The 12022-nt window shown below is 40.5% G+C and overlaps 1 protein-coding gene across 6 annotated transcripts; it reads left to right on the forward strand.

Annotated features, from left to right (window-relative positions):
* Positions 1-333: 333 nt before the first annotated feature.
* LOC136751598 (NADH dehydrogenase [ubiquinone] 1 alpha subcomplex subunit 6) lies at positions 334-7975 on the forward strand. 6 transcript variants are annotated; one of them, XR_010817034.1, is made up of 5 exons: positions 334-1760; positions 3208-3323; positions 4184-4320; positions 4433-4493; positions 5576-7975. XR_010817034.1 is itself a non-coding variant. In XM_066707326.1 (4 exons), the coding sequence occupies exons 1-3, from the start codon at positions 1622-1624 to the stop codon at positions 4298-4300; spliced, it is 372 nt and encodes a 123-aa protein (XP_066563423.1). In that variant the 5' UTR covers positions 1521-1621; the 3' UTR covers positions 4301-4320; positions 5576-7975. The 6 variants fall into 6 exon arrangements, 2 of the variants coding, with proteins under 2 accessions (XP_066563422.1, XP_066563423.1); XR_010817035.1 differs by having other exon boundaries at positions 336-1760; positions 4184-4351; XR_010817033.1 differs by having other exon boundaries at positions 1505-1760; positions 4184-4493.
* The last annotated feature ends 4047 nt before the right edge of the window (positions 7976-12022 follow it).

Below are 12022 nucleotides of genomic sequence, written 5' to 3' on the forward strand. Positions count from 1 at the left end.
CTGCAAACTTGGGGATCCATGGAGCACCAAACATATATGGAAAAAACATTGTTCATACTGGGGGTGCATCCCTGGCTTGATACTCTACAGCTTGCATTTCTATATGTTTGTTTCACAGCATCACTGCAGTTAATACGGGTATTAAACAGAAACAGGCATTAGCAATAATGATAACCATACACAGAATTAGCAGCAATTTACTAGGATTAATTAATACACTCACTATATACAGATACACAAGTAAAAACTAATTCATATTACAGAACACTGAACACCAACAAGTTCAGAAATAAATAGCAGCATTACTCAAATTTACTTCAATAAATAATCGATACAGAAGACAGACATTAAACATTACATTAATTAATTAAACTTAAACAATAGAGCGAGTTCCCTCTATAACGCATCCGTATTACACAACCCTGTTTAAAACTGTATTTTAAAAGCAAGCACCCAATAGTTTTGTTATAAACAACAGCATACAGTCAACTTGTCTGAGAGCACAGGGGATACAATGGCTCTACCATAGAATATGGCATAAGTTACCTAGAAAACGTTTAACTGAATACGTTATCAAACCATTGACTGAACACATACGCATAGAACTCGAATAAACCCAACTGTCTTACCAAACGTAAATCAAAATCAATCAATCGATCAATCAATCAATCAATCAATCAATCAATCAATCAATCAATCAATCAATCGCTCACTCGCTCCCCCTGCCCTTATCACACACCTGGACGTCTTTTATACACCCCAGACATTAACCAGACGATTACCATCCAGGTAGTTAACTCAGACATCAAATTCTTAAATGGTCATCCCAATTAAAACACACATTGTAACAAATAGTGTAAATAGAAACCAAAACAATTATCAAACACTGTGAATGAATAAAATAAAGCATAACCATTAAACTCTGCAATAAAATCATAAACACACAACATACACGACAATAAAGAACACATTCACAGACTTAACATAAGGGCTCTGATTGTGTTACTTGAATCATTGTTTAGAGATGGCAGGGATTGTATAGTTCACACCAGTTATGTCTAAATCGTTTAAAATAGTAATGAGTACTGAGTTTTTTAGTATAATGCTGTGTTTACATAAGAACCAAAACCTTTATTGGTTGTTATTGATCAATTCACTGATATTCATTGATGGAGTATTGCAGGTGATATAAATTACGTGTGCATGGCTGGTACTGTATGGTTATGTTAACAGCTTTTAAAAGCACAATTTCTCAGTACATCCCAATGACTAACCATAGCCCGACTTATTCACAATTACACCCTTGAGACAAAACGCTATTTCATAGAGTGTATAAAAGAAGTTGTGAAAGCAGTGGAGGATGGGGAAGGATTTCTCAACAATACTCAGGCGCGCCACTGCCTGGGAATCGCTTCCACTCAGGTGTAACGCTCGGTACTCGGATAGAAAGCACAGTCCTTTGGTGAATATAAAAAATAATAACTTCCATTGCTGTGCATCACTGTGCGTCAGGGTTGTAAGTGGAAGGCGTTCTTGCGTCAGACGCCTGTGACGTCACACACAGCGCAGCAAGCTGTGGGTCACGGCAACAAACAGAGGCTTCCGCAGCGTCAGAGAGAAGATGGCGACCTCGGCGGCTACACGGGCGGCCAGCGCTGCGTTCCGCGTTGTCAGACCCATCTTTAGCCGGAATTTGGACGAGGCGAAGCCGCGAGTCAGGGAGCTGTACCGGGCTTGGTACCGAGAAGCCCCTAATGCCGGTACTGTAGACATGGTGTAGTTTATAAAGCGACAGTTGTGTCTGTGCGCAGTCTTATGCACTGTCAAGGTCGCGTTGCGTATTACACAGATAGTGTGTTCGGTTTTGTCCTGTTATTGACACAGATAGTGTGTTGGGTTTTGTCATGTTGGGTATTGACACAGATAGTGTGTTGGGTTTTGTCGTGTTATTGACACAGATAGTGTGTTGGGTTTTGTCATGTTGGGTATTGACACAGATAGTGTGTTGGGTTTTGTCATGTTGGGTATTGACACAGACAGTGTGTTGGGTTTTGTCATGTTGGGTATTGACACAGACAGTGTGTTGGGTTTTGTCATGCTGGGTATTGACACAGATAGTGTGTTGGGTTTTGTCGTGTTATTGACACAGATAGTGTGTTGGGTTTTGTCGTGTTATTGACACAGACAGTGTGTTGGGTTTTGTCATGTTGGGTATTGACACAGTGTGTTGGGTTTTGTCATGTTGGGTATTGACACAGATAGTGTGTTGGGTTTTGTCATGTTGGGTATTGACACAGATAGTGTGTTGGGTTTTGTCATGTTGGGTATTGACACAGACAGTGTGTTGGGTTTTGTCATGTTGGGTATTGACACAGACAGTGTGTTGGGTTTTGTCGTGTTGGGTATTGACACAGATAGTGTGTTGGGTTTTGTCGTGTTATTGACACAGATAGTGTGTTGGGTTTTGTCGTGTTATTGACACAGACAGTGTGTTGGGTTTTGTCATGTTGGGTATTGACACAGTGTGTTGGGTTTTGTGGGGAGCTGTGTTGAGCAGCGCTGTGCTGTATGTTCACTGTGCTTTCTGTACCGCGGTGTCTCGCCCGTTTCATATATACCCTGAGACGCCAAGGTTGGAATGTCCTTACCGGAATGCCGTAGCGGTACAGAACCTGCACACTAATATCAACTGACGTGCTGATTCCCAATGCTGTGCAGACATAATGTCCAGTCAGTCAGTGTTAATGTGCTGTAGTGTCCAGTCAGTCAGTGTTAATGTGCTGTAGTGTCCAGTCAGTCAGTGTTAATGTACTGTAGTGTCCAGTCAGTCAGTGTTAATGGGCTGTAGTGTCCAGTCAGTCAGTGTTAATGTGCTGTAGTGTCCAGTCAGTCAGTCAGTGTTAATGTGCTGTAGTGTCCAGTCAGTCAGTCAGTGTTAATGTGCTGTAGTGTCCAGTCAGTCAGTCAGTGTTAATGGGCTGTAGTGTCCAGTCAGTCAGTGTTAATGGGCTGTAGTGTCCAGTCAGTCAGTCAGTGTTAATGGGCTGTAGTGTCCAGTCAGTCAGTCAGTGTTAATGGGCTGTAGTGTCCAGTCAGTGTTAATGTGCTGTAGTGTCCAGTCAGTGTTAATGTGCTGTAGTGCACAGTATATGTGTCTGTACATGTTTGTCAGTCAACACACATTCAACAGTTGTCATCCCCCCCTAGTGACAATGTACCAGCTGGACATCTCAGAGAAACAGTGCCAGGAGAAGGTCAGGGAGATGTTTGACATCAACCGTCATGTCAGTGACCCCAGAGTCATCGACCTGCTGGTCATCAAGGTACTGCTGTCACTGTAGCGGCTGCTAAGACAAACTGCAGCTGCTCTCCACTGATCATGGAGCTGCGCTGACAATGTGCTGAAGCAGGTCCCCACCAAAGAACAAGACTTTAAATGGGGAATCACTCTGGTTAAAACTTGTTTAGTGTATATTCATTCTCGATCGTAAAGTTCTTGTATTCCATGTTTCAGGATAAAATGTACATCCGGGACAGGAAATAAGAAAGGAAACTTCAACAAACACTCAGTCAGTCTCCTGTAGTGCGAAAAAGGACATTGAGAATAAAAGCACTGCACCTGAGAGAAAATTTAATGCATTATATTTCATATATGGAAAGAGGAACTGATTCAACCATTAAAATAACACAAAACAACTGCAAACACAATAATGCAGAACAAGGCAAGAACGAAGTCACCCAACGAATCCTAACATCTGTGTTTTCATAGTAATATATTATATAGCCTATATCATATTAATTATACCCATATACCTTGACTCTGCTCTGTTGTTGATGGAGTTAAACTAATACTGTACTAATGTGTCTTGAGCGAAGACCGCGGCATGTGGGCCATAAGAACTCATGGTTTTATTATATTGTAAGGAATTATGTCTGCAGCATTTTCATTATTATAATGGTGACAAGATCCTTCATTGATCCCATACGGATTTCCATGGGCCCTCGCGGTGCTGATCGGGGTTTAAGTGGACAGCGCCTGCACTGTCACTGTAGCGGCGCCTGCAGCGGAAACGCACTGTTGTACTGGAGCTGCTGCTCAGACTGTGTTGTCAGACTTCTCTCTCTGACCGCTCTGCCTGGCCAAACTCTCGACCCAACTGTCTGCCCTCTCTCTCCCGCCCAGGGGAAGATGGACCTGCAGGAGACTATTAACATGTGGAAGCAGAAGACCCACGTGCTGCGCTACTTCCATGAGACCGAGACGCCGCGGCCAAAAGACTTCCTGTCAAAGTTCTACTAAGCTCCTCCCCCACACAGACCGTAAATACATCTCTAACACTCAAGACCATTGGTGATTCTAGACCCTCTGAAAATATCATCTTATCTCAGCCCCCCTGTACATTAAGTAATTAATTTCTGAAATCCCTTTAAGCCCCTCGTATAGTGTGGTGCAGATGGGCAGCGCAGAGACTGTGAACTTGGATGTCACTCAAGTAAGCTCACATATAGATGGGTATTCTCTAATGTTAGCGAATAAGTGTTGACTGATAATGCCTTTGCTACATCAATGCAGACCGTTGATTTATTACTGACTTTAAGGTTAGCGATCATTACATCTGTCATAGGGCTTACTGAAATGTCAGCTGATTTGCATTAGCCAACTAATGTTAACTCGCTACAGTTAGCTCGCTCTCTCTCTCTCTCTCTCTCTCTCTATACAGTTAAATTGTCAGTCTCTCATGGATGTTCACTTGAAGTGGCCACAAGTTTGCATACGTAGCCTAAAGAAATGTCTGTTTCTCCATAGAGAGATATAGGCAGGTTTTTCTTCAAACGTGGGCATGTGGGGCAGCAGCAGCCAGGAGAGAGAGTGAACTAGACTGGCAACTTGGAATTAGTCTGACTGTCTGACAACAGTTTCTCACAGATGGCGCCTCTGCATTGCCCACAGTAATCGCACCCTGATATGATCCCCACTTTCCCACAAATAACTAAGCTATGTAGTGGAATAATAAATATTTTATTAAAGGATGTGAATTTTTCTCACTTCTTCCTATATGTGGCCTCTCTCTCGTACATATTTGCAACTCTCTTATCAAGGGATATGTGAGAAATTCACAGACATGAGTGACATGCTTTCACATAAGAAAATATATTTACTAGTTAAGTAGAACGGTTTGTTTGCTTCTGCTTGTCAGTACAGAGAGGGAGAGAGTGAGAGACAGAAGGAACCAGGTGAGAAATTGAACAGATAGTCAAGACAATATAGCTACACCCCTAGACAGATGCAGGGCTTATATTCAGTAGACTGGAATATGAAATGAGCCAGAATTATTCCAGTAATTATACAATTTGACATGCATCATATGGATGCTATCTTTACAGCTAGTTGCTGCAGGTGCAAAAATAAATCTTTTTTTTTTTTTTCAGTTTTTACACCCTTTTACCAAAAATACTTTCAAGCAACACATTGGATATTGAGAAAAGTTTGTTTCATCCCAGTCTGACTTCCCTTTACATTTAAAATGTTTATTTTCTAGTAAAGTAAAATGGTCTGTTTGCCTGTATTCATTAGTGCCAAGAGAGGGAGGAGGAGGAGGAGGGAGTGGCCACTGGTGAACAGAGAGAGGGGGATCAGGAACCAGGTCAGAGGGAGCATGTGGTCAAGATAAGATCTTTGAAATACATAGTCTAAGTGTCACAAACATCAGCTGTGTTGCCCACATTGATGGCAGTGCACCCCAAATTATTATTTCCGAGACGCACACACTGTATACTGAGATACAATACATACTGAGACACACACTATATACGAGATACAATACATACTGAGACACACACTATATACTGAAATATAGTACATACTGAGACACACTATATACTGAGATATAGTACATACCGAGACACTATATACTGAGATACAGTACATACTGAGACACACACACTGTATACTGAGATACAATACATACTGAGACACACACACTATTATACTGAGATACAATACATACTGAGACACACACTATATACTGAGATATAGTACATACTGAGACACACACACTATTATACTGAGATACAATACATACTGAGACACACTATATACTGAGATATAGTACATACTGAGACACTATATACTGAGATACAGTACATACTGAGACACACACACTGTATACAGAGATACAATACATACTGAGACACGCACACTATTATACTGAGATACAATACATACTGAGACACACACTATATACTGAGATATAGTACATACTGGGACACTATATACTGAGATACAGTACATACTGAGACACACACTATATACGAGATACAATACATACTGAGACACACACTATATACTGAAATATAGTACATACTGAGACACACTATATACTGAGATATAGTACATACCGAGACACTATATACTGAGATACAGTACATACTGAGACACACACACTGTATACTGAGATACAATACATACTGAGACACACACACTATTATACTGAGATACAATACATACTGAGACACACACTATATACTGAGATATAGTACATACTGAGACACACTATATACTGAGATATAGTACATACCGAGACACTATATACTGAGATACAGTACATACTGAGACACACACACTGTATACTGAGATACAATACATACTGAGACACACACACTATTATACTGAGATACAATACATACTGAGACACACTATATACTGAGATATAGTACATACTGAGACACTATATACTGAGATACAGTACATACTGAGACACACACACTGTATACAGAGATACAATACATACTGAGACACGCACACTATTATACTGAGATACAATACATACTGAGACACACACTATATACTGAGATATAGTACATACTGGGACACTATATACTGAGATACAATACATACTGAGACACACACACTGTATACAGAGATACAATACATACTGAGACACACTATATACTGAGATATAGTACATACTGGGACACTATATACTGAGATACAGTACATACTGAGACACACACACTGTATACAGAGATACAATACATACTGAGACACACTATATACTGAGATATAGTACATACCGAGACACTATATACTGAGATACAGTACATACTGAGACACACACACTGTATACTGAGATACAATACATACTGAGACACACACACTATTATACTGAGATACAATACATACTGAGACACACACTATATACTGAGATATAGTACATACTGAGACACACACACTATATGCTGAGATACAATACATACTGAGACACACTATATACTGAGATACAATACATACTGAGACACACTATATATTGAGATACAATACATACTGAGACACACACACTATATACTGAGATACACACATTGAGATTTCACTTCTGCGTACAGTGAGATTTTTGCTTACACACTATACTGAGATACTTCTGTATACAGTGAGGTCGGTCATCAGTCATGTGCCCGGTCAGGTCCATCCATTAGCTCACACAAACGCCATTTCTAAGATATAGCGTGAGGTGTGGCAAGGGAGGTTAGGATTTATTTAAAAATCCATTTTAATTATTGTCTGGCAACATGGGGGGGGTGTAGTCCAATACAATAGAGAATGTGATTATATTCCACTAGAACCCCAAGATTTCTGACTAAATACAGCTGCCACATCACAACATGTGCGGCTCCTTCAAAAAACACCTTTGAAACGGAAATGAAAAGCAGTTGGATACAAATATGTTTACAGGCCAGTCTAAATGTTTAATGCTGAAAACGTTTAACATGACTTAGTGTGCTTTAACAGAACCGTTCATTTTCAGGGTTTGTATGTTTACAGTTTGCACTTCCTAATGCTACCAATACAATATGAAAACTGTTTACTAATATTGGCAAAATATAATAAAGCCATTAAGCCCAGCATATAATCAACTGTAATGTGAATTTGATTGTAAATGTTGAGGAGCATAACGTGGCTTACTGTTCTGAAAATAAACCTGTTTACATCCAGACATCATAAATGACAAGAATGACACCCTCGACAAAAGACTATTTTAAGAATATTAAAGCAATATTACAAGTATCAAGTGTAAACTGCGCTTAATGTGGAAAATGTGGCTTTACTGTAACCAAACTATACGAATGACAAGACAGACACCTTGCAGGCCCATATACAGAATATTGGATATCTAAATAAATATGAAAAGTATTACTGTTGTGTTATGCATTATTATACCCAGTTGAGGTTAATGTTAATGATTGGGCTTAACATGACATTTATGTTTTAATATGACTTTAAATGCTTATTCTTGAAATTACTGGTCTGGGGCCGGATGCATAAATTAGACATAGTCTTTGTCTTAGTATGTTGATAAGTCCTACTAACGATAGACACTCAGTTAAGACCGTAGCATAAAACAGTCTTTCCGGACTGGTCTTACTTAGTCAATCGCACACTGCAATCTGGGAATTTTAAGACACCTGAAGAAAAAAACAAAACATGGCGGACGTTTCTCTAAAACAGCGATGATCACAGTTAACTGAGAATCTATGCTAGTTATTGAAATATAATGTAGAGAAATGTATTGTGCGCAATTTTCATAAACTTTCACTAACACATTCAAACACAAGGTGTGGGATGAAATGAAAAAGTTAACATCGTCAAACCGTTGTGTGTGCTCTGTGCGGTCTGTAAAAGACGTGAGAGACGATTAAATACTATGGTAATTTAAGAGGAAACAAACGCGTACTAAACGCAAAGCAGCGCAGAGTTTATGATTATTATTTTTATTATTATTATTATTATTTATTCCTTTGCCATGTGCCCATATGCAGGGTGAATTAGGATAGCAAAACAAAAGTGCTAAATACAGCACACCATTACTAAATGGTCACAATACAAATTAAAGTTTTGAAATGACAGAAGTGCAGGTAAAATATACAGTTGGTTATTGCAGTGTGTTGGGAGGGGTCTCTGTTTGTGGGGTTCGCTGGGGGCGGGACAGGGTGTGTGTGAGCCGGCGGGAGGCTCCGCCTGTCAGCCTCAGTGTCGCAGTGACTCGGGCTGCATTTTCAATGGAAAGATAGACTTCAGTTCCAAGTTAGCCTGGGGGTGAGGAGGCTGACTTAGTCTTAATTTTTATGCAACTGACTAACTTGCATAGACTAGTCTAACTGTCAAATTAAGACCAGTCTAATGGTTTAGACCGGTCTAATATAGTTTTATGCAACTGGGCCCTGGTAGGTGTCTGTCATTTAATTTATCAAATTTGCATATCAATAATGTTTTAAGTACATTATGTTAAGTGTTTCCTAAATTGAACGATATTCACATGAAGTGATTATATGCAGCTTGTAATGATACGCTTTGTTAGTAAAAGCTATTGTCTGGCAGTATCTATCCATACTATATTATATAGTGTTTCTGTCATGAAAATGTTATGTGTGAAGTAAAACAGGGAGAGTAAAACACTTAAAGTAGAAAAAGCTTAACGTAGCTTTGTGTGCTTTAAACATACATTACTTTCAAACTTTGTACATTCACAATTCAGCAATTCCTAATCTTATGAATAAAGGATGGATAGGTTTTTAATGAATGTACTTGAGAAATTATTTATATGCAAACTTTATAATGGGAGGGTGGTGGGGGGGCAGGCTGAAGAAAGTGAATGGAGGCTTCTGGGGGCCGGGAAAGCGTTGGTTTAATCAGCGTTTGTATGCCATCTGAGACTAGCTGTGGTACTTGTTCCATACACTACAATGGGGGGCTGTATTGTAAAGGCTTAGTGCATGTCTTTGTCTTTGTTTCGAGGCGCTATAGGGGCGCCCCTCCCACCCGATTGCATAAAATATTCTTCTAAAGACTTACCCGTTCCTGAGGGAAAAGATATCCGGGGAGTGAACCGTGTTCATTTACCTGCATCTTTGCACTTTATCTTTTGCTGCAATGAGACTAACTGGGGAACGGGCAGCATTATTGTACTTAGACAGGGTCCTGTGTCTCTTTTTGGTTTGTTTGATTACAGGGTGTAGGGACCTAGCTTTTAGGATTTGTATTTAATTCTCTTTTAGGATTAGTTTTACCACCCTGACTATCAAAGGCCTTTTAGAAGCTTCCTTATATATTGTACGGTTAGACTTCTCACCGTGTGTGTATAATAAACCTGTTTGTACTGCAATTCTGTCTGTGTTGGGTGTGCTGAGATCCGTGTCTGAGCCGGATTGGGGGTGTATAAGGGTGGTGTGAGGGGCCCCTCCTCTGAGAACAACCACAGTGGCGTAGCTTGGGGAACCATTGCCACCAGACCACCTGTGACACACACTCCAGTTCCTTCGCAGCTACAGCCCGTCAATATACAGCCAGACAATACACGGCCAGTCAGTATAGAGTAAATACACAGCCCGAGAGATGTGTAATTCAAACATACAGCTCCCTCTGTGTGCACTGTGTCTGTCTGTGTCTCATTGCTACACAGTAGTTATTGTTCATCTTAATTTCTTACCCAGTGTGTGTGAGAGAGGGTATGTTTTTGTGTCTGTATGAGTGTTTCATCTCAGAGTGTCAGAGTGGTTTCCCTGAATTTGCAGTGCTGGGCAGACTCTGGGTGTGTGTATGAATATGGAGCCAGCACCACTTTACAAGCAGGCAAGAACACAGAGATACAGCACGGAGCTGTAAATGAAGCGGCATCAAAAATATCGATAATGTTTGAATTCTTCATGTCATGTGAAGATATTGTTCATTGTTTAGCAATGTAACTTTAAGTCTTTACGACAGTGAGAGAGTGGAGTCACAAAAGACGACACCACATGATATACAGGAACTCACAAAAGTTACAGCTAATGCAGGAGGTTGTTAATAAAACTATGGAGTTCTATAAAGAAACTGCCTACACTCATAATTTTACATGTTGTCAGAAGTGTCGAAAAGACAGGATTCTAACGCGTATTGATACGAAGTTTAATCCCCTGGTGAGTTTTTCCTTCGATAAGCCGATGGAGTGGTTGGATTGGAGACTTGTGCTTTCAGAGATTCCGGACCGCTACTAAACTGGATAAAGAGGACGGAGAAGTACAAGTGAGTTGTCTCATTTATGCAATGGGAAGCGAGGCAGAGAACATTTATAAATAATTTGTGTTTGCTAAAGAAGCACAGAAAAATTACTTATGAAAGCCGAGCAGATGGTCACGTGAAATGTGGCAAATGTGGCACAGCACAGCTTGCAAGCGATGTGCACTGTCCTGCAAGCAAAGGCAAATGCCACAAATGTCACAAAATTGGACCCAGGGCCAGAGTATGCCGCAACAGCAGGTCAGTAAGAGAAGTTACTGAATGCTTATACCAACCTGCATATTTTTTAGGCACTGTTTATAATGTAAATTAGCTCAAAGAACAGTGGACAGTGCAGCTCTTGGTGGGGGCCACCCCTGTAAAATTCAAAATAGACACCGGGGCTGACGTGAACATTGTGGCAGAAGAGACTTTCAGTACACTAGTCCCAGTAATGACACTTAAGCCTGCTATTAAAACACTAGATAGCCCTGGAGGCAAACTCGCCTATTTGGGACAATTTCAAGCCACAGTGTATAAGCATTACTCGTTTTCTGCCTATGTGGTCCAATAATCTGCTTATTCGCTCTCTATCTGCTGAAATGAACCTCGTAAAGAGAGTCATGGAGGCTATCAAAGAGGACTACCATGGGGCTCTCGAACACTACAACGCATATGGTGAACATGGCACACCTAAAACAGACCCTGTAAAAATACAGTTTAAAGAGTCAGCACAGCCACATGCCGTACACACAAGTGAAGGAGGAGTTGCACAGGATGGAGAACAATGATGTCATAGAGCGTGTAACACAGCCAAGAGAATGGTGAGCACCCATGGTGCCTGTTTTGAAGAAAAATGGCAAAGCCCACATTTGTGTGGATCTAAAAAGATAAAACAAGGCTGTGAAAAGGGAGATGCAGCCAGTGGGTTCTGGCAGATTCCGCTCCATTTACCACCTTTATTACACCATTTGGGAGGTATTGTTTTAGGAG

Source organism: Amia ocellicauda, chromosome 6 (assembly GCF_036373705.1).
Source record: "Amia ocellicauda isolate fAmiCal2 chromosome 6, fAmiCal2.hap1, whole genome shotgun sequence".
In the NCBI taxonomy this organism is placed as follows: Eukaryota; Metazoa; Chordata; class Actinopteri; order Amiiformes; family Amiidae; genus Amia; species Amia ocellicauda.